The 21,713-nt window shown below is 53.8% G+C and overlaps 5 protein-coding genes across 5 annotated transcripts; all 5 read left to right on the plus strand.

The window, feature by feature from the left end:
- The first annotated feature begins 738 nt into the window (after positions 1-738).
- CONPUDRAFT_137230 (uncharacterized protein) lies at positions 739-1,780 on the plus strand. The gene is made up of 3 exons (XM_007770386.1): positions 739-923; positions 995-1,285; positions 1,352-1,780. Exons 1-3 carry the CDS (start codon positions 756-758, stop codon positions 1,712-1,714), a joined length of 822 nt encoding a protein of 273 aa, XP_007768576.1. The 5' UTR covers positions 739-755; the 3' UTR covers positions 1,715-1,780.
- A 4,497-nt stretch (positions 1,781-6,277) lies between these two features.
- Positions 6,278-8,938, plus strand: CONPUDRAFT_165380 (uncharacterized protein). Its single transcript, XM_007770387.1, has 3 exons — positions 6,278-6,941; positions 7,003-7,024; positions 7,087-8,938. The coding sequence occupies exon 3, from the start codon at positions 7,088-7,090 to the stop codon at positions 8,642-8,644; it is 1,557 nt and encodes a 518-aa protein (XP_007768577.1). The 5' UTR covers positions 6,278-6,941; positions 7,003-7,024; position 7,087; the 3' UTR covers positions 8,645-8,938.
- A 561-nt stretch (positions 8,939-9,499) lies between these two features.
- On the plus strand, positions 9,500-12,152 carry CONPUDRAFT_56351 (MFS general substrate transporter; the record flags this gene model as incomplete). The annotated part of the gene is made up of 13 exons (XM_007770072.1): positions 9,500-9,659; positions 9,721-9,759; positions 9,911-9,927; positions 9,976-10,030; positions 10,081-10,158; positions 10,212-10,348; positions 10,400-10,621; positions 10,677-11,092; positions 11,171-11,355; positions 11,412-11,548; positions 11,612-11,764; positions 11,829-11,923; positions 11,990-12,152. 13 exons carry the CDS (start codon positions 9,500-9,502, stop codon positions 12,150-12,152), a joined length of 1,857 nt encoding a protein of 618 aa, XP_007768262.1.
- Positions 12,153-13,673: 1,521 nt separating this feature from the next.
- On the plus strand, positions 13,674-16,141 carry CONPUDRAFT_82204 (uncharacterized protein). The gene is made up of 9 exons (XM_007770388.1): positions 13,674-14,324; positions 14,378-14,414; positions 14,476-14,717; positions 14,778-14,927; positions 14,992-15,174; positions 15,234-15,371; positions 15,426-15,429; positions 15,499-15,669; positions 15,745-16,141. Exons 1-9 carry the CDS (start codon positions 13,707-13,709, stop codon positions 16,023-16,025), a joined length of 1,824 nt encoding a protein of 607 aa, XP_007768578.1. The 5' UTR covers positions 13,674-13,706; the 3' UTR covers positions 16,026-16,141.
- A 1,278-nt stretch (positions 16,142-17,419) lies between these two features.
- On the plus strand, positions 17,420-20,022 carry CONPUDRAFT_104388 (uncharacterized protein). Its single transcript, XM_007770389.1, has 9 exons — positions 17,420-18,108; positions 18,165-18,201; positions 18,257-18,498; positions 18,560-18,709; positions 18,775-18,957; positions 19,070-19,207; positions 19,315-19,322; positions 19,386-19,552; positions 19,613-20,022. Exons 1-9 carry the CDS (start codon positions 17,482-17,484, stop codon positions 19,882-19,884), a joined length of 1,824 nt encoding a protein of 607 aa, XP_007768579.1. The 5' UTR covers positions 17,420-17,481; the 3' UTR covers positions 19,885-20,022.
- Positions 20,023-21,713: the final 1,691 nt, after the last annotated feature.

The following is a 21,713-nucleotide window of genomic DNA, read 5'->3' on the forward strand; positions in this document are numbered from 1 at the left end:
GATCGTGTTCGTGCAGTCCATCGTAAAGATCGAGGACAGAGAGGGAATGGTTGATTGATACTAACATCAGCTGCATAAACTAAGTATAGTCCATCTCACTCATCCCATGACCGACACTCAACCCAAGTTTCGCGTTGCCATTTGGTAAGCCCTAAGCTTTGTTTTATGCCTTGTATGAGGTCGAATTCGCACTGAAACTGATCACCTTTAGCGGTGCTGGCGTCGGCGGCCTCGTCCTCGCTGCAGTTATCGGGAAGTTCTCGTCCGACATCAAACTCGATATCTACGAAGCCCATGACACAGTGACCACCGCCGGCGCGAGCATCTCTTTCCGTCCGCGCATGCTGAACATTGCGAAGGCGCTGGGCATCCACGACGATATTCTGGCGATCACCACCTTCCCACCAGAACGAGACACACCGAGCCCCGTCTTCCGTATCTCCGATATCAAGGAGGGGGGATATGAGTGGTTTGGGGAGCATGACGCTGGTGAGCATGGTGCTTTTCTGAGCGATGATCTTGGTGTCTTGAAGGCGCGAATAGACAGCACCCCGGCAAGCATGCATCGCATGGACTTTGTCCGTGTGGTACAGAGCCGGCTGTCCAGGGACTGCAACATCCATCTACAGAAGCGTATCGAGACCTACACAGAATCAGAGAGTGGAGAGATCACGATCTACTTCGCCGACGGTACGACCGCGATGACCGACGTGCTCGTCGGAGCTGACGGTCTGCGCTCGAAGACGCGACGCTGCATGTTCGAGACGGCAGCGAAGGTTGAGCCTGCGCTGTTTGATCGCTCGCAGTTATCCAGGTACACTGATACGAGGTACTCGGGGTACTCGGTCTATCGGGAGATTATACCGATGGATAAGCTACTGGCGCGCTGCCCGGACCATCCAGTCAGGGATGCACTGTGCCTTGTACGTCCTTTTCGAGCACTCGTATTACCCCGTATGCAGCACAGAGCTCACGGTCGGTCCTGTTGCTCCAGTTTTGCGGAAAGGGTAAAAACCTAGTCGGGTATACCATCAATAACGGGGCGATGCTCAACTTTGCTGGTGTTGTTTACCACTCAGCCCTCGTAGGGACGGACTTTCCGGGGCTGGACCGGCACTGGGTTGAGGACGTGCCCAAAGAGGAGCTATCCGACCTTTTCTGCGATTTCGAGCCCCTCGCACGCGCGTGCATCGATCTATGCGAGAAGCCAAGTGGATGGGCAGTCCACGTCATGGCCAAGTTGCCCTTCTGGACGCGTGGGCACGTAGCGATCATGGGTGACGCTGTGTGTCTTCTTCCTCTTCTCCACACTATAACTTTTTGAATCTAGCTAAACAAATAAAATCTCTAGGCTCACGCAGCGACATTCCACCTCGGCGCGGGCGCAGGCCAAGCCATCGAGGACGCCTGGCTCCTCGGGCGCCTGCTCGCACACCCGCGCACAACGCTCGCGGATGTCCCTCGTGCGCTCAAGATTTTTGAGGGGATCTGCAAGCCGAATGCGGAGCGCGTCGCGGATAAGAGCATGGAGACCGGGCTGATGTTTGGCTTTTACACCGCGGACCCGCTTCTCCACGCAGGCGAGGATGAACGCAGTCCGGCGGCACTCGAACGCCGCAAGGAGAAGGTTATACGGGCTCGGCGGGCGGTTACTGAGGCAGAGGATCCGTTGAAACAGTGGGAGAGAGCGGAAGAGTTTCTGTTAAAGGTCTGAGTGACATTCTCTGCTTGGTATACTGTATTTTATCAGTCTGCATTCGTTGCAGGGCTGAGGTGGTTGTGCTTACTGTAACGACGCTTTAACGTGAACTTGGCGAGCACCACATAAGAGGAGACATGTTTTATATCATATTATATCACTCAGTTCTACTGTCACCGACAGTACAGAAGATGCTGTCGCCTTCACACTATCGTTGGCACTGGATTGGATTATCTGGAGCTCGACGCGAAGAGTTTATTAGTTGCCGGAAAGCGAGCACTGCTACAAGCATTTCTCAATATTATGATAAAGAAAGTGAGTTATGTTCGGAAATGAAGCAATGCCGATTCCGAGAGTTTACGCGACGCGCGACCGAGGCTGTTGCTCACGACGCGACGACACCTTGAGCAGTGACCTCGACCAGCCACCAAGTCTCATTTCCTAGACGTATCTGTTGTCTCTGCTTGTGGTTCTGAACGGCAAGATAGCAGCGGTACGCGTCTACGGAGGGTCAAAAGGTTGTTGAACATACACGCAGGAGGACTGTATGGTGCGTCGTCCAGTTCCCTGATCTCTAGTCCCACTGACGTTTGCCTTCTTCGTCTTTGTTACCATCATCAGGTTCAAAAACATGGTAACGTACGCTCGACAGAGTTCCGGCGTGACCAGCACGGAATAGGTGGCAGTGGCACACTAGTTGGTCGCCCATCTGCTCCACTCCCCCGTGAAGTTCTGCACGAAATCTTCGAATATCTGTTTCCTCAACTACGAGAGAAGCGCCGCCCTCTGCGTACGATCTTAGACTCCCCACCGCCTGAGGAAGTGGAACGGAGGGAGGCGGCGACAAACCCCAAAGACTCGAGGTGGTGGAAGTGGCAAATGGAGCCACCATCGGCTGCTCTTTTCCCCTTGTCTTGCGCCGCCGTCTCCCACAGCTGGCAATGTGCCCTCTCTATGGAGGCTGCCTATTGGACGAGGATCGTGATCTTTGTCGACGAGCCTTTGACTCCTGCAACGTTCTCCCCACTGTTCTTCGCTTGGTCGCGCGACGAGATTATCGACGTGCGCATCACGCGTCGGCGCTTCTACGACAGAAATATTTATCCGGACGATGCTCACGAGAAGGACCGTGTGGAATACATAATGACGCATCTGCATCCTCACCTCCACCGCTGTCGTACCATTCGCATTGACGCAAAGTGCAGATCGTCCATAGTAGCGGCGCTCAGCCACCTAAAGGGAGACGCTCCTCGTCTTCGTATCCTTGCGCTTTGCTCTGAGGTCGCCGATACCGTGGAGGATGCGGACGGTCTTCAAGATCTCGTCTGTCTTAATTTGACTTATCTGCACATCGACGCGAAGAGTCTTATTGACTCGGGGCGTCGCGGGTTTGACTGGTCCCCCGAAGAAGGCAGCCGCAGATACCGCTACCTCACTTTATGCCCGTATCGGCCTTTGGATCCTCAGCATGGCGTTCTTGCTGTGGACCTCATTCGTTGCCTTGCGAACATTCAGAACATCGACTCGCTTTCATTACGGAGCATTGTCTTCCGTCCCGACTTCACCTTACCTTCAACAACAAATTATGAGTTTGACATATTCGGCGACACACTAGAAATGGACGACATCCCATTTGATGCCGTTAACGCTCTGTTAAAATTCTCAAACACTGAAAACGCCCATCTGAAGAACTGCTCTTTCTCGAGCCCGGTCCGGTGGCTGTCCTCGGGACCGTTCAACGTTACATTTGAAAATTTCACTACTACTGGAGGTCTGCTTAATGCCATGGAATACTGTCAAGCGATGGATATTACCATCAAAGACTGTCTGGGCTTCGACGACCGTTTCCTTGAAGCCTTTGGGGGCATAGTACCGGACAACGGCGGAGGACACTTTACGAGCGGACATCTGAAGAGACTGACCGTTACTGGCTCGACATGCCACTTTACTTCGACCTCTCTCCAGCATGCCATAGAGTCAAGGAAGCAGACTGCTTTTCGGTCTCGTCCCGAAGCCTGGTGGAAAGATGCATATGATAAGGGTGGTCCGATTGATATGGAGGACGAGCCGATATATCCTTTAAGGAGCGTTGACATTTGGAATTGCGATACCGCTTTCACAGAGAGCCAAGAGAAGTGGTACAAGTCTAACTTGGAGTACTTTTCGTGGAGTGGACTAGGTGACCAGCATGATGCGACGTCTACATCCCAAGAAGCCGATGCCGAGTTAGCTGGGGTCGACGAGTACAAGTTCCCAGACGAGCTGGACGATCACATCAACGAGCTGGTAGCTGTGGAGCCAGATTGGGCTACGGAGTCAAATGATAGTGTATATATGTGTCCCAGGAGGTGCGTTGGTTAGAGCAAGACCATCATCTACTACAGTAGTTAGAATATTCATCATGCAGTTATTCTGGCCGCTTATTCTGACGTGACTTTTGGCACGCTCTATCACATACAAGTACTGCTTAGAGCTTATGATAATCCTGCTTTTGTGGCCATTGAAGTTGCAGTGGAGTCTCGGCGGACGTTAACGTTAACCCAGTGGACGTGGAAGGGTGGAAGTGGCCCTGCTGTGGCTGTGCTTGAGGCGCGACGCGTTGGACACGAGCTTGGGGCACGCGCGCACCTCCGAGTACGCACCTATTTTCTCGTCCCTTCAACGTCGACATCCGTCCATTGCTTGATGGCACACGTCAGTAGCCGTGAGGTAGTAACCGCCCCTTCTGTATGGCAAAATTGATCGTAATGGTGCGTTTGGTTGTCTGCTTAGAGCTGTCGCCCACCGAAATTACGCGTATGACGATCATTCACCGTGACGAATATACAGGAACCTCAAGCACATTATTTTCAAGCGCCTTCCGACGGTCTTTCCGGTTCATCCCAGACGGAGTACCAAGGCAATGGAAAGATAAACTCTTTCAAACCGTCAAAGGCCCTTCCGTATGAAATCCTACTCCAAATTTTTGAGAATCTCTTCAACGAGCATCGAAAGAGACGCCAATCGTACAGGATTCCCTTCACTGCCACAGACTGCAGAAATGGGAGGCACTGGAAATGGGAGAAGGAGTCCCCAACATCACCCGGTTTCTTTCCGTACTCCTTCTCCGCTGTCTGCAGCAATTGGCGAAGTGCCCTTTCCATGGAACCTGCTTTCTGGACAAGAGTGGTTGTCTTCGTAGACGAGGTCCTCACGCCTGAAACATTCGCCCCTGAATGTTTCGCCTGGTCGCGTGATAGACTAATCGACATGCGTATTACGCGTCGGCGGCATCACGATGGGCCTCACCCTGACGACATCCACGAGAGGGCGCGAGTGAGGCTCATTATGTCGCATCTGCGTCCTCACCTCCATCGTTGCCGAACCATCCGAATCGACATCAAATTCAGATCATCCATAGTGGAAGCGTTGGCTCACATAAGAGGAGACCTTCCTTACCTTCATATTCTATCACTCAGCTCTACTGTCACAGACACTACAGAGGACGCTGTCGACCTTCGTGATATCGTTAGCCCCAGATTGGAATATCTGGAGCTCGACGCGAAGAGTTTTGTAGATGCCGGAAAGCAAGGGTTCGACTGGTTTCCGCGCGAACGCGATGATGGTCATTGCCGACTGGCTGTGGGCCCTTATCAGCCCTCAAAATCAAACTCTCACGAGGGCATCCTCGTTGGCGATCTCATCCATATTCTTCAAAAGATACGGCGGCTGGCCATGCTTTCACTGAGAGGCATCACCTTCCATCCCGACCTCACCTTCGGCAAAGATCACCACATCTCGGTCAGCGAATTAACAGTAGATGACATCGCAGGCGAAGCTTTCAATGCTTTAGCAAAGGTTATGGACGACACAGAGACAGTGCATTTCAGCAATTGCTCCTTCCCAGAACCACTCGACCTCTTGCGGAGCTACCGCCTCACCTTCCAAAACATCACTGATCACCGGAGCTTGGCAAATGCTATGTATCATAGTAACGCGAAGGAGGTTTCTATTGTGGACTGTCCCGGCTTCAACGACAAGTTCCTTGAGACCTTTGGAAAGGAAGTACCGGATCCTGAAGATAGGGGGCGGTTTATCGGCGGTCAAGTGGAAGACTTCAATATCTATGGCTCAAGGTGCCGATTCACGGGAACCGCCTTTCGGCAGGCCATCGAGTCGAGGGCACAGGCTGCGTTGCGGTCACATTCTGAAAGCTGGTGGGAGGACGCGCTTGAAGATGACTATATCGATTTGAGCGACGAGCCGATCCTTCCTTTGGAAGCGATCCGTATCTGCGAGTGCGATTCATTCTTTACGGAGCAACAAGATGAGTGGCTTAAGCGTAACATCCAACGTTGGCGTTGGAGGAAGCTGGGGAAACGAGCACGGGTCCATCACGAGCAGGAGGTCGGTGTCGAGTCAATGCCAGCTGAGGGATACAAGTTCCCTGATGAACTAGATGATCGCATCGACGACCTCCTCACTATGGAACCCGATAAGGATGACGAGGCAGAATCACCTGGAGCACAGTGGCGTAGAAGGGGCCGCCGTTGAACGTTGATGGTTGGCTTTGTCGATGTAACGAAGTCATAGCGAAACAACAGGTACGGATATTAGTTGTACGTGCTGGTATACCGCACATCCTCGGCTAGAATGTTCTTCTATTTGCCCTTCGTCGAGAAGATAGCGCATAGAGCTGAGTCTGGACCACGGTGGGCTTGCCGAGAGCCTTAAAACGATACCGAGCATGACATTTGGCTATAACTTATCCGTTCTCAGACATCGCAGCCTTCGGACGACGTCAACGTCGACGCCGCATAAGACCGAAGGATATACGAAGATCCGTACGTTCTACTGCCTTGAGGCGGACGGAGCATCAGATAAGCTCCCTCAGCCCACATATATGACTTACATGGGACAGCACCTCTGGGTACGCATATCTTACCGAGAGCTGCAAAGACACCTCGATCGTTTGACGAGAACTTCGCCTCATCTCTCTCACCGGCACTGCTCTGCAATAATATTGCGTCCGTGACGTCAATCCGCGGCCTTCGGAGGCCCAACACGTCAAACCTTAACCACTCCTTCGTAACTCCTCTCAATAGACGGAACGCATCACGATCACGACCTCTATTGGACGTTCGAGGTTAGACTTCATCGCCAGCGGCCGCTGAGAGCCGGGCTATAGTCAGACGCTCGGTGGATACGTCGACGCTCCCACCAACGAGAACTCGCTTTCCTCGGACCCAGGCTGTTGTGTCCAGTCAGTCTCGCGCTTGACCTCGTTGTCTATTTGTTTTAGTGACTGTGACTGTGCATTATAGCCCTAAAGCAAGCGACGAATCGGTCAGCAACAAATACTTTGGAGATAGCTCGCGACTCGCTCATGCTTGCCTTGTACTCTACAGTATGGGAGGACTCCCTTTGAGCATGCACAAAGCTCTTCTCGAGACCCCGCCAGTGTGCGACGGTGCTGAAAGCACGGGGGCTTCGCTCGACAGTGCGCTGAACAGGCTTCCTGATGAACTCCTTCTGGCGATCTTCGAATGGGGACAGACATCACACCGGTATCTCGTCGAGGACTTGTCTGTGCATCTTCGCCCTCTCGCGTACCGGTGGGAGGAGGTCTTGTCGCATGTATGCAGCCGCTGGCGGACCGTCGTCCTCTGCGCACCGCTCATGTGGAACTTCATCCGGATCATGCCCGACCAATCCATCGAGCGTACCATAGCGTACGTGGACAGGTCCGGGAATTGCCCTCTTCACATTGAGGTCAACACCTCAAGATGTGACGACTGCTCTGTCGCTCCTGGAGGCATTCTGCAGCACATCGACGCCATTTATGCTTCCATCGGGCGGTGGCACAGGCTGTCGCTGTACGCCAACCAGCGCAAGATGACGCGGGCGCTTGCCACCAAGATTAGCGCTATGGAGCTGCCCGTGCTGACGCATGTGGACATGTCGTCAGAGTGCTGCTGGGACGGCCCGTCGCAGTTGTCGCAGATGTTCACTGGCGCACCGAGGCTCGCGGTACTCGACTTGGAGTGCATCAGTAACTTCAACTGGAACTTTGGCGCGCTCGGTTTGTCGTCGTTGACACTTCGTGCTAGTGTGTTCACAGACTATCCGGCGCTCATGGACTGGGACACGCTCCGCGGTCTATTATCCACTGTTCCCCAGCTCGAGTACCTCCGACTGTCAGGTCCTGTCATTGATTTCGAGTCGGTATGGGGCAGCCCGCAGCTGCGAACTGTGGAGGTGCCAAGTCTGGAGACGATGATCGTGGACACGTACGAAGGGTGGAATGGGTATCACTGGTACCTCTTCCGGGGCATATCCGCGCCCCAGCTCCGGCACCTCCACATTCTCTTAGAGAACTACCAGAATTCAGAGGCACCGATCGTCGACATGCTCTCGCAGTTCAGCAATCCGGGCGGAGGACCCAAGTTCCCTCTCCTGCGCACGCTCGTGCTCGGCGGAGTGACGGACTCGCATCTGCCCGCGGAGCTGTTCGTGTACCGCTTCCCGCAGGTGTCCTCCCTCACCCTCGCGGGCAACGATGTGCGCAACTTTGCGGACGCGCTCCTCGCTGCCACACGATTGGCCGAGTCGATCCCGCTCGACCGACGCGGCCGCAGCGTGCCGGGGGTGGGGGCGTGGTCCCAGCTGCGGCGCGTCACGCTCACGGACCTCCGCCCGTGGATCTGGAAGGACGCAGCGGAGAAGTGGCGCAAGTGGCTCGCCGCGCAGCAGAAAACCGCCGGCACGGGCGAGGAGGGGAAGGAGGAGAAGTTCGTGATCGAGGTGGTGCCGTACCAGAGCCACGGGATCGATGCGTTTCTCGAGGACACGCGGGCGCTCGAGGAGGTCGCGACGGTGATCTTCACGATGCCGCACCCTGCCGTGCGGCATAGGCGGTACGGCAAGTTCGACACGCCCGCCGAGGTGGCTGCGCTTTTAGCGTGAGGGTGAAACGCAGGTCCGGCGACTTATGGTGGTGCAGGTGAGAGAGGCAGTGGAAGGTTTAGAGGCTGATGTTAAACGGGGACCTTGCGATAAGAGGCTTTTTTCTTCTGTGCTGTAGACGCCTCCGGGCTCGCGCAAGTGGGTTCCTCACCGGCTTTTTCTATGTTCTCCAGGTGGACATGTATTGGACCACTATTCTTGTTATATCCGCGACAATGATGGAGGTGAAACGGCCACTGGTATCGTCTATCCGTGTGTTTGTGGCAGATATGCAGATACGGGCTGTATGGTAGATAGCTTTGTGTATCTGACTCGTGCTTTGGTGTAGTATTACTATGTAGGATGTAAAATTTCAGAGGTCACATCGTTGCCACGCTGGGATAGGAGCTACTCGTAGAAGGAGATGGCTCGTCACTCTGAGTTCTTATGGCACTGTGAGATAAAACAAATCACGTTCAAGTCATGATCAGAATAGAAGAGGAGGGTGCTCACACAGTGATTTCGCGTGGTGCGAATCATTGCTAAAAGTGTGTTTTGGAGACCCCGCTTGGAGGCCTACCGCAATAGATGCTGAGACAAAAGGGAATATTCTTCGTATCGCGCGCCGTGTGTCCGAACTGTTCTCTGTAATCTTGGCTGGCGGTGACTACACCGGTAAGCGGCGCTTTGTTTTGAACCAATAGGATTGCGAGTCAGCTAGGAGATTACTAAACGCGTCTGTCATCTCCCCCGCTTTGGTGCACCGCCGCTCGGGATCTACCCAGGCTAGGAGGTGCCAGGACCGCTCTATCCGGACGGGTAGCATTCTACTACTGTCACTCTGGCTCTCTATATAGCACCCTACCTCAAGACGCCATGGCGTCAGTCACTCCCCGCGCATCTGGTTTCTGGGAAGACGATCGGAGGATGAGTTACTTCAACGATGTCGAGGCTGATGGAGAGCAAGGCGACGAGGTCTATGACGACCTCGACGATCGGACACCGCTCGACAGGACCATTGACAAGATAGGCATGGGTGCGCACCGTCGTTGTTGACTCTCCATACTTGCTTTACTGACTGACTATATGCGTGCCAGGGAGCTATCAATGGACGTTGCTCTCACTCTGCGGGTTCGGTGAGTTTGAGTAGCTGCGCTTGGCTCACACCCGCAACATCCCCTCCACATTCTATGCTCTGTTCCCCGTTCCCCATGTTGCGCTCGAGCCCGATGAGCGCCTCGCATGCGAGCCCCACCCTTCCTGTATATACTAACCTTCCCCCACTAGGCTGGTTGGCGGATAACGTACGCGCGTCTCTTGATGTCGCTTCCCAGTGCTAACTGCCGACGTAGATGTGGATACAAGCCGTCGCAATTATCCTACCAAGAGTGCAACAACATTATAACGGTGCGCCTCTATCCCTTTCTTTGATTTTGCATTTCACAGTTTGGTCTCAGTGTCCGACGCGTACATCGGCACACTTTCATCGTCCATGTTCGCTGGGATGATGTTTGGAGCGGTGGGATGGGGCACATGTGAGCAACGTGTTTGATCTCGCTTATTTTTTTCTGACGACTCTTTCTCGCAGGCTCTGACATGCTGGGACGAAGCAAAGCATTCAATGCGACGTTGTTCTTTACGTCCTTGTTTGGCTACCTCGCTGCGTGGGTTTCGTCCTTTCGCGCACTATGTGCCGTCTTCTTTTTCCTTGGGAGTGCCGTTGGCGTAAGCGTCGATTGTAATCCTCGTGGTGTTTCTTCTGATTGACTGAAACAGGGGTCTATGCCGACTGATGGCACGCTTCTCCTCGAGCACATGCCCAAGGGCAAGCAATACCTCGTCACCGCCCTGTCCGTATTTTTCTCCTTTGGATCAGTCGTTGCTGCAGTTGTCGGCCTCATCGTTGTCCCACAATATTCCTGCAAGCCTGGCGCCGCATGCGATATTCCACATGACAACAAGGGCTGGCAATATATGCTTGCCGTGCTCGGTACCATCGTATGGCCCACGTTTTTGCCCATATCACCATGGTGCTGATTGTCATAATCTGTAGACGCTCGTTATGTTCCTGGCACGAATAGTCTTCTTCCGTTTGCACGAATCGCCACGATACCTCGTTCATGCCGGTCGACACCAGGAAGCTCTCGAGTCGCTGCAGCTGATCTCCCGCTTCAATGGGGATGAGATGCAGTTCGACCTTGAAGATGTCGACGACCGGCCCAGGCAGTCAACCTCCCCGCCTCGCACCCCTGAGGGCGGCGAAGCGAGCGAGCGGGCACCGTTCCTCAACTCTCGTAACGTCGAGACGCTCTTTGATGCCGATGCGACAACTTCGACTCCGTCGAGTAGCCACGAGGTGCCGCGGAACGGGGACACAGCGAAGGACTACAGCTCGACGGGCGAGTCGCCCAATGGGCTCGGCTCGCACGCCTATGTCACGCCCGTGTCCGAGGTACCGCCCCAAGGCATGTCTGCATCTCCCAAGGTGGACGATGACGACCCCCCGCCGGCGAGGCCACGGCCAACCCGGTCGCGGATGTCAGGGAGGCCGTCGATACGGGCGCGTTCGTCGTCTATCGTGTCGTACGAGATCCAAAAGCATGCGGGCGTGCTGCCGCGGTGGATCCGCCGACCGCTGCTTGCGTGGCTCGATCGCATCGCGATGGTGCTGGCGCCCGAGTGGCTGCGCACGACTGTGCTTATGTGGGGGGTGTGGCTTTGCATGTCGCTAGGTATGCTTGGTTCCCTGAAAGATGTACATGAAGAGATGCTGACGTTTTTTGGTCAGCATATACGATGTTTAACGTATATCTACCAAAATTGCTAGAGACGGCTGGTGGGCCGGAGGTTGAGACTGAAAAGTCGTTAGAAGACACGTTGTGGGACGTGGTGATCTTCACCCTTGGTGGGACGCCGGGTGCTTTGGTACGGGTTTCGATCTGCTTCAAAATGAGATATGGCGCTGAATCACTTATGGCGGCCATCTAGCTAGGCGCGTATATGGTAGAAACCCGGCTTGGTCGACGGGGCTCATTGCTGTCGTCGACGCTTATAACAGCGTTCTTCTGCGTGGTGTTTGCGCAGGTTACGTCGCCGCTCGCAGTGCGCGTCAGCTCTGCTGCCATTAGTCTCAGTGCGACCGTAAGTGCTCCATCTTCCTACCATCGTGTTGCGGGCGAAGGGGCTGACGGGTCTAATCTCTTAGACTATGTACGCCGTGTTGTACGGGTGGACGCCTGAGCTATTTGGCACAAAAATACGAGGCACGGCGTGTGGCATCGCGTCAGCGCTTTCACGGATGTACGTCCGACGTTTCTTGATCGTATTGTGGTGCAATAGCCTCTGCTGACCCCGGACATTGAACAGTGGCGGAATGATCGCGCCGATTCTCGGTGGCATTCTGCTCGTTATCAACCGGGCGTTCCCGGTGTACATGAGCGTTGGCGTCTATCTGGCCACGGCGGTATTTATCGCACTTTTGCACGAGACGGCTGGAGAAGAGAAGGGCGGAGGCGGGTTTGTTCATTGATATTGGATAAATGACGTTTATCTAGATTATTTAGCTATAGGCTTGGTTTCGCATGCGTGAGCACTGCTGCATACGTCGCATCACCATCGGCCCTTAATTAGCATCTACATAGCAACATGTTTCTTGTTTCAGTCACCGATCCCGGTCAGGAACGAGGTAGTGGTGAGCGTGCCTTGCATAGGTCGTGCGCGACCGCCAAGATCGGCAACATACAAGTGTGTGCATGTAGCCAATCAGCATCTGATCAGGTGCATTTCCGGCTAAACCCGGGCCCGTGGGGCGTCGGTGTACTGTACTTGTTACTTGGCAAACGCGTTGCTTCAAGCCTTGACGCGACGCGACGTTTTTCCTTCCAATTGTTGCTCTTGATGATCACCTCCAGACAGCCCTCTTCATGCCAAAGTCTGTCCTTTCAATTGTTCCTCTTGATGATCACCTCCAGACGGATCCTCTTCGTCTTATTCTTAAGCCTTTTACTCCGGTTGAAACGTTGATAGCCTACGTTGCGATCGCTTGAACGCTGAGCCGGATATTTCTACGCCAGCTCTGCCAAGAACAACATGCCGAGTACGGCGTCGGTCTTTGTTTTTTCTTCTCCTTGTATGCATGCGGCACAGCAGGCAAAAGATTGTAGGCAGGGCCAAGATGTTTCGAGTCGGTCACCTGGACGCTGCAGCTATGTATGTCGAATGCCGCAAACCCGCCGGATGCGAGTAGCGCGATCGATCTATCGGACGACTTCTGCAGGCTTCTAACACCTCTGGGGGCTGGCTCCTTTGCGATCCCGCCGGTGAGGAAGCCTTGGGCTTCTAAGTCCGCCGTCACGAAGAACTCTGGCAGTTGTCTCTTGAACGCCTTGACTTGGATCGGTACTGGAGGATTTTCTGGATACTTTCCGTCAATACGATTGCCTATGCACGATTACAGGCGTTTACAATGCGCTGATCGGACCCGTCTCGGAGATCGATACTGATGCAGGTGCTCTGGTTTTGCCAAGCCGCCCCAAGCCGAAACACTTCAACCCCTGGGCCTGAGTATGTGGATTAGGAAGGAAGAGTTCGTTCCGAAACTCGAATCGAAGCTCAGCCTATCTCAGAGTAGAAGTTATCCCGACGCATATATCCACTGCCAGTGCGGATCCGAAGTATATATCGCCGCAGGAGCGCTCACTGCAAGGTCTCTTTCTCTATCCAATGCAACTCGAACTTGTGCCCATGACATAACGTTTACTAAAGCTTCATGCCACAGGATGCTCGGCAAGAGTTCGAGAGGTTCATACTTATATCTACCTAACTTGCCAAGAACACTACGACACAGGCACGATTTCTGGGGAAAGCCTTAGCGATGCCAAGTTCATCTGCCAATCGCGGGCAGTGAGTCCTCCACAGTGCCTGCAAAACGTTACACCGAGAATGTTGTTCTGGCCATCACCTTCTTGGAGCTTCTTGGCCGAAGCAGCCAAGAGACGCCGACCGTCTTAAGCGTCCCGCCTGATGTGCGGAGTCTCTCGCTTTCCTCCTCATCCTTCCACCTTTTAATCCCTAGACCTCTGCGATGGCCTCCTCTGGCGAACTTGATTATGTGCCCCCTGTCCTCAACTACGAGGACTCACCGACACCCATTACCGAGCTCACCCCTGAGCTCGCGGAATCTCTCCGCAAGCGGTCACACACTGTGCTCTCGTACCTGGTCGCGACGAACTCCAAGTCGATATTCTTCAACGAGTATGAGCCGCTGGCTGCCTTCCGCGACGCTCTCGATGGACAGGTGCCCGACGATGTAGACGATCTGTTTAGCAAGACCGTCGAGCTCTCCGAATATAACGACTACCTTCCGTTCGTCGACCGATTCTTCCAGAAGGACGTCAAGGTCGCCGACGTCGAGAACCTGATGGCTCCCGGCCTGCCGTATTTCATCGCGCACTCGTCTGGCACCTCGGGCGGCAAGACGAAGCATTTCCCCAAGTACCAGCACCCGAAGCACATGTCGACGTCGACAGCGCAGACGATGGCCGCGTCGAACCCGACCAGCAAGACGGGAGGTAAGAACTGCGTCGTTTACTCGCTTGGGTACATGGATGTCGTGAAGCCGCTGGACGAGAACGGGGAGGTTGCGAAGCATATCACGGTGTGCTTGATGTCTTCGGGCACCATTCGCATGCACACTGGAATGGTACGCCGCCACTCACGTCAATGTATGCGCATCGATCTGATTCTCGGGCCTAGGATCAGCCGAGAGACGCGTTCTACCAGAAGATGAAAGGTAAGAATGGGGATGCGATGATCAGATTGCCATAGACTCATCACGTATCTTATCTGTCTAGTGCCCGTCAACACTGCGCCGCTTGGTGCATCGTTTATCCCCAACTACAAGTCCTTCATGTTCATTCACGGCCTGTTCGCGCTGGCTGAGCGCAACACCGAGCTCATCAACACGATGTTCTCGACTCTCTTCCGTGACTTTTATACCGCTCTCATTGAGCGCTTCGACGAAGTGGTGGACTGCATCGAGAAGGGCACACTCCCCGACATGGATGGCATCGCACATGTCAAGGACAATCTCATGGTACGTCTGCCTATGCGCCCTTTCCTCGACACGGAGCAGTCACTGACTGGCGTAATGCAGCAATACTGGTCAGCAAACCCTGAGCGCGCGCAAGAGCTGCGCACAATCGGGAACGACACCACCCAGCCGGGATGGCTCAAGCGTGTTTTCCCTAAGCTCGCTATAGTCGTCGCCATCTCGAGTGGTCCTTTCAGCAGTGTGCTGCCCGAGGTACGTGCCCGTCTTTCGCGCTGATAGCAAGTGGCGGGCTCTGATAGGGGGTTACCATTCTCAGATGAAACATCATATGGGTCCCGACGTTCAACTGCGCACGCTTGGTATCAACTGCAGCGAGGCGTTCCTGGCGCTTGCGTACGACAGCAAGGACCCAAGCTTGTACAAGGTTGTCGGGACGGATGAGATCATCGAGTATCTCGATATTGACCTGCCGGAGAACGCGAAAGGGCTCTTGTCTGCCGTAAGAAACACCTTCATACACATGTTCCTTTGATGTTACTGACTCCAATGCGCTCGTAGTGGGAAGTGCAGGTTGGCAAGAAGTATGAGGTCATTCTGACTACCCGCGACGGTTTCTGGCGATACCGCCTCGGCGACGTCGTTGAAGTCGTGGGCTTCGATCCCCGAGATGGCCAGCCCATCATTCACTACCTCGAGGTAAGCTCTCTTATAATTAGCCTCAGCGCGGTTGACCGATCAGCGCTAATTCCTCGTCTTCCTTACAGCGTCGCAAGTGAGCAAATGATCTCCTTGCTTGCTCACCTAAATGTCTCATCGCCTTCTTGCAGCTCATGTATCCGTCTCGCTAGTGAGATCACGACGGAGAGCGAGCTGACTGGCGCTATCATGACCGTGTCCAAGGATCTGGGCACAGTCGCCGAGTTCTGCGTTATGGGCGACTACCGCGCTACCCGAGCTCGGTATGGTTATTGGGTTGAAACACAGAACAACCTCCGTAAGCCCGCGCCTGCTGCTCTCTCTTAAAACCGCAAACCCCCGTCTTACTGAATGTTTGCGATCCCATCACCAGCGGACGACGCGAGCCACGTACCGGAGAGGGTGCATGCGGCTCTCAAGGCCGCAAACTCGAACTACGACTATGAGAACCGGACGGGCAAGCTCGGTGTGCCGACGGTGCACATTCTCAAGAAGGGCACGTTCGCCGAGTTCCGCGACTGGAAGATCAGGTCGCTCGGGATCTCGTCGGGGCAAGTCAAGGTGCCGCTCGTCGTCTGGGAAGAGGCCACGCGCAAGTTCCTCGAAGAGCGAGAATTACGCGAGGTCGTCGGCCCCGCGTCTGTAGACTCGTGAACGAGGAACGCGAGTGCGAAGGAGTGACGATGATTTTGTTATTTTGGTATTTATCTGCGATCGGTATGTCAATAATTGGTTATGAGTATGTATTGTGCTATCGTGGATGTATTCCTGCAGGAGCTTATTGCTCTGTGGAGCGGTGTTGCTCTGTAAGTCGGTACTTTGAACACGATTATACGATTTCTAACCCATCTTATAGGTATCAAATAGACAAATGTGCTTCCTTCGCGAGGAACGTCTGACGATCCTTGCTTCCGAATTATCATATCGAGGTCGTTGCAGCGTACCTTGTTGCATCGGTTCCGTTAGTTGATCATCGAGGTTCAAGAAACACTTTGCGCACGAACCCTTCAAGTTGGACAGCCCTATTCTCAAACCGTGGTACTAATTTGATCCGGGCCTTGTCGTTCACGTACGGTCCCTTCGCCGCTGCCATCAGGCGAAAGCAGACTAGTGCCGTCTACAGTCATGTCTGAGCATGTCTGTTGCCGTCTACTGCCGTGGCTCTAGGCTCTATCAGGCTCCATCCTCTCGTACTGACACCAGGTCGATCATTCCCCTGGACTACGAACATCACAGCTCTGCACAGCGAGTCTTGGCAGAGCATCCGCCATGGTTCTCGGTGTCAAGCTCGGGAGTTTGCTTCGGATGTTTGAAGAATTCAGGGTGGCCGCCGCGGTTTGTTCCACTCAGCGTATACTTGACAATGCTCATAAGGGTAGAGCTACACGATAGGTATCCAGCAGGCAGTCGATTGGCAAAGGGGATTACTGGCATAAAGGGGTAAGCAATTGAAATTCTCACGGGCCGTTCGTTTTATGACAGGCTATGGCAGCAGAACCCATCAATACTATGATTTCATTCCTTTTCCTGGCACCGATCACCCCAGAAGACTATTCGATGCCACCACCATGATGATCATGATTGCATGAATTGTGCAGGATGTAACCACTTGTGGGGTCTCTCTATAGGACCGTACATCGAGCTCACTAAGTCGGTCTCTTTCCTCCTCCCTGTTGCGATGGCACGGACATGTTTGAGCTAAAAATAGCCTCTGGTTGGTGCCAAGAACCCTAAAGTCTGCCTCCGATACGATGATGAAGGGAAACGTCTCGCCCACACACTGCCGTCAAAAGGGACGCGATACAGCCAGTATACAGCCAAAGACAGGAACCATAGATGTAAATCAAAATCTTTGATGCCTACGGTTGCAATGATCAACTCGTTAGTCAGTGCCGCCAACTCGGAGCACCGGCTTGCGGCTTTTCACCTGCAGATGCAACTTCTTCCAGAGATGGGGACTCAGAGGAGCGTGCCTGGGTTCCGCACAGCCCGCGCTCAGCGCTGGCGATTGCCCTTTTATACAAAGACACCAGAATATTTCATTTAATTGCACACCTCCACTATCTCTCCTACGTCTTCTACCATACACCCTCTCCCTAACTATTCTACAATGGCCTCCCAAGACACCGAGTACGCTCCGCCCGAAATGAACATCGAAAACGCCCCCGCCCCCGTTACCGAGCTCTCGCCTGAGCTTCTCGCAGCACTTCGCAAACGATCCGACACCGTGCTTTCCTACCTCGTCTCCACGAACTCTGTTTCGACGTTCTTCAAGGAATCGGACACTTTGTCCTCGTTCCGCAAAGCCCTCAGCACCGAAGATTACTCCAAGCTCCCCGAGGACCTCTTCGAGGTCTTCAACTCCAACGTTGAGCTCAGCGAGTACAAGCACTACCAGCCATTCGTGTCACGATTCTTCGAGAAGCCATGCAAGGCGGCGGACGTAGAGAACCTGATGGCCCCGGGTATGCCCTTCTTCATTGCTCACTCGTCTGGCACGTCCGGGGGCGCGACGAAGCACTTCCCCAAGTACCAGCACCCGAAGCACATGTCGACATCGACGGCGCAGACGATGGCCGCGTCGAACCCCGTCAGCAAGACTGGAGGGAAGAACTGCGTCGTCTACTCGCTTGGATACCGGGAGGTCGTCGCGCCAGTTGACGAGAAGGACGAGCCCGTCGCGCACATGCCCGTGTGTTTGATGTCCTCCGGCACGATCCGCATGCACATCGGGATGGTATGTTCGCGCGTCGACTATCAGTTCTCAGTGCACAGCTCACGCAATGATGGTAGCATCAACCCAAAGACCAGTTCTACCAGAAGATCAAGGGTAAGGGACCAACTTTCTGTTCGTCGCGCGCATCCATGCTGATATCCTGGTCTAGTCCCCATCAACACCTCACCGCTCGCCGGCTCTTTTATTCCCGATTACAAGTCGTTCCTGTTCATGCACGGCCTCTTCGCGCTCGCTGAACGCCAAACCGAGCTCATCAACACGATGTTCTCGACTATCTTCCGTGACCTGTGCAGAGTGTTGATCGAGCAGTACGATGTGATGGTGGACTGCATCGAGAAGGGCACTATTCCTGACCTGCCTGGAACTGACCATGTTCACGACAACCTCATGGTGCGCCTGCCGCTTAGTCCAATCTCGCTTTGCTTGACTTCTTACCATCTGGTTGCCGCAGCAATTTTGGAAAGCGGACCCGGAGCGTGCTGCGGAGCTGCGCAAGATCACGAACAACACGGAGGAGGAAGGCTGGCTCAGGAGGCTCTGGCCCGGGCTTTCCATCGTCGTCGCGATCTCCAGTGGCTCGTTCGGCAGTGTGCTCCCCGAGGTATGTGCAATGCGGTCATTGCACGGATGGTGAATTCACGAACATGTGGCTGATGGCTTCACAAGATCACGCACTATATGGGCCCCGAGGTGAACCTCCGCACGCTCGGTATCAACTGTAGCGAGGCGTTCCTCGCCCTTGCATACGACGCAAAGGACAAGAGCCTGTACAAGGTCGTCGGCTCCGATGATATCATCGAGTACCTGGACATCGACGCGCCTGAAAACGCGAGCGGCCTCTCACCAGCGGTAGGATTCCATTATCTCGATTGGCTGGGGCAACGCTGATCGTGTGCATTCTCTTCGGTACTTTGCTCGCCGGTTGCCTGCACCTCGGTGTCCGACGTTCCTCCGTGTCTAGTGGGAAGCTAAGATTGGCAAGAAGTACGAGGTCGTTCTGACCACCCGGGACGGCTTCTGGAGATACCGCCTTGGTGACATCGTCGAGATCGTGGGTTACGATCCTCGTGACGGTCAGCCTATCATCCACTACCTCGAGGTGAGTCTTTACTTCCGTCGTCACATGCACTCCTTTCTTCGTCATTGGCCCTTCCTTTCGCTGTCGCAATCACGCTGATTGTCGCTGACTACCTGCCGTCGTTACAGCGTCGCAAGTAAGCACCCTCGCCATCTCCTCCAAGAATAGAACAAGTAACTGATCGCCCGCTTCCTAACAGTGTGCACATCCGTCTTGCGAATGAGATCACCACGGAGGCCCAGTTGTCCGCTGCCGTACAGTCCGTCTCGAAGGAACTCGGAAACGTCTCCGAGTTCTGCGTGATGCCTGACTACCGATACACTACGCCCCGTTATGCGTTCTACACTGAGACGCAGAAAGACATCCGTAAGCACCGTTCCACTGCTACAGGCACCCCATGGCTTACTCGTTCTCATTTATGTCTAGCCGGCGAAGCAAGCGTTATCCCTGCCAAGCTGCACAAGTTCCTACAGTCCGCGAACGAGAACTATCTCAAGGACAGCAACGCAGGGAAGATTGCTGTGCCTAGTGTGCACGTGCTCCAACCGGGTACTTTCGGCGAGTACCGTGAGTGGAAGATCAAGACGATGAACATTTCGTCTGGACAGGTGAAGGTGCCGCTCGTCGTGTGGGACGATGTGACGCGCAAGTGGCTCGAGGAGCACCGTGTCCAGGAGGTTGAGGCTGCATCCGCATAAGTCAAAGGGGGGGAGACTACTAGTGAGCATCTATCTTAGCTTGATCTTAGTTTTATTTTTTCTTTCGCTTCTATCTGGATCATATCTACTTATTTACTATATGATACGCATGTGAGGTAGTTCCCGAGAAAAACTTACGCTTTTTTTATGAGTTACAAGGAAAGTTGCAGCGATGTTCTAGGCGTCGAGCTCTTTTGAGTTCCCCGTCCAGCTCGAGTTCAATGCCCAGGTCCGCTGACTCCTGCGCGTGGGAATATCAACGGGTTTACCCGTGATATGAACGGGGGACGAAACCTTCAAGCTCCGCTCATCGACGGACCGCGTTGATGTCTCCGTGTAGACGCGAGGCGTCTATCGATGAAGCACCTGGGATGTACAGCTCGAGGCTTCTTCAGCAAGAGATTGGGACGGGAGGCCATCGCTCTTGCGTCTTTCTCCGACGGGGACTACGGACCGACAACTAAACTGCACTTACAGATCTAAGCTCGCTGCAAGCACTACCATCCGACGGGGATTCTTACCTCCGTAAAACCTTGGAGTTTGAAAGGGTGCTGCTACATGTGCTTGCTCTGCTTCTCTGGCTAGACTCGAGGTGATGAGGGTGATCATACTCTACTTCTACTCTTCAAAAAAGCACGATCATACGGCATCGAGCGTTTTCATCCTCCGTCTAACAGCGATCACTTGAAAGGGACACTGCTTGCATTGTCGATGTCTTGGCAGTATTGTTCTCAGCGGCTGTCTTACCGAGCGCCGTGCTGAGCGGTGACGGCCAACTGTGGGGCTGTGCCACCGGTAGGTCGCGGAGGCCTTCGGGCAGCATTTCGCTATGTAATATCGCCCATCCAGGCGTACGATGCATGTGGTGAGTTCTAATTATGACCTAGAGCCCATTGTACCATATACAACTTCTCTGCGCCTTTGGCCGGGGTTGAGATACTGAATTGCTTTCCTAAATACACAGCGCTGGTCATGGTCAGCCACCGACATTGCTTTTCACTGCTTTTCCTTAACTCGGGCCCCTTGTTGCAGGTGAAACGGGCTTTTGGTCTAGTGGTACCCTCACAGTCTGTGCTGCTGGATTGGGGAGTATGTCTGATCTGCATTAAACGTTCTCATTGAATGGTTCCGAAGGTGAGGTAATTGACTTGTGCGACCAGTTGTCCCTATGCTCAATCTTTACGCCATAACGAACCAGATGTCTAGAGCCTACGCCTTGGATGGCGTCTTATGCGAATACAAAGGGTTTCATCTTAGTTCTTGCTGCCGACAAAATCAGTATGGTTGACCCGGTTCGGCAATACTTTGTCTCTGTACCACCGTTCGGCTTCTACTGACGCTTTTCATCAACATCATTGGTAGCATAGCTAATAAAATGTACAGTCTCTCGCGTAAGAAGTACCCCCCTTATAGGCTGGATGTACTTCTCGCGAAACCTGTAGCCGACCAGCATGGTCAATATCTTGCTGCTGATCGACAGTGTATGCGATTGCGGGCGACCTGTGTTTCTCTCTTCCTATTTCCACGTTCATTCGCTTGTCATTCGCATGAATGACAGGTAGTGCGAACATCAGATAACAGTGTATCAAGTTATTCGTCTAGGCCCCTTTGGTAAACTCACAAGATGAACGGAGGTGAGAGCAATCAGGAACATATGGCCCAGTTTCTGTTGAGCCTCACTCTTTACCAGATGAGCTCTTCCAGCAAATGAATGGTAGGGTCTGTCGCGCAACCAGATTGTTTTGCCAGAACGTTGAGGCTTGACGGGTGTTTGAATTGATCAGAGCACGACAGAGGAGCGAACTCGTGGAGGGTCGGTTCTTGTGCGC

The sequence above is a fragment of the Coniophora puteana genome (genome assembly GCF_000271625.1).
Source record: "Coniophora puteana RWD-64-598 SS2 unplaced genomic scaffold CONPUscaffold_6, whole genome shotgun sequence".
NCBI classification, from domain to species: Eukaryota; Fungi; Basidiomycota; class Agaricomycetes; order Boletales; family Coniophoraceae; genus Coniophora; species Coniophora puteana.

Coding starts and splice junctions, on each gene's coding strand:
- CONPUDRAFT_165380 (XM_007770387.1), top strand. CDS start 7,088: ATGGGAGGACTCCCTTTGAGCATGCACAAAGCTCTTCTCGAGACCCCG.
- CONPUDRAFT_104388 (XM_007770389.1), top strand. CDS start 17,482: ATGGCCTCCCAAGACACCGAGTACGCTCCGCCCGAAATGAACATCGAA. Junction 18,499..18,559: donor ATGTTCACGACAACCTCATG/GTGCGCCTGCCG, acceptor TGGTTGCCGCAG/CAATTTTGGAAAGCGGACCC. Junction 18,958..19,069: donor CGAGCGGCCTCTCACCAGCG/GTAGGATTCCAT, acceptor CTCCGTGTCTAG/TGGGAAGCTAAGATTGGCAA.
- CONPUDRAFT_82204 (XM_007770388.1), top strand. CDS start 13,707: ATGGCCTCCTCTGGCGAACTTGATTATGTGCCCCCTGTCCTCAACTAC. Junction 14,325..14,377: donor TTCGCATGCACACTGGAATG/GTACGCCGCCAC, acceptor TCTCGGGCCTAG/GATCAGCCGAGAGACGCGTT. Junction 14,415..14,475: donor GTTCTACCAGAAGATGAAAG/GTAAGAATGGGG, acceptor TTATCTGTCTAG/TGCCCGTCAACACTGCGCCG.
- CONPUDRAFT_137230 (XM_007770386.1), top strand. CDS start 756: ATGTTCGAGACGGCAGCGAAGGTTGAGCCTGCGCTGTTTGATCGCTCG. Junction 924..994: donor TCAGGGATGCACTGTGCCTT/GTACGTCCTTTT, acceptor CTGTTGCTCCAG/TTTTGCGGAAAGGGTAAAAA. Junction 1,286..1,351: donor TAGCGATCATGGGTGACGCT/GTGTGTCTTCTT, acceptor TAAAATCTCTAG/GCTCACGCAGCGACATTCCA.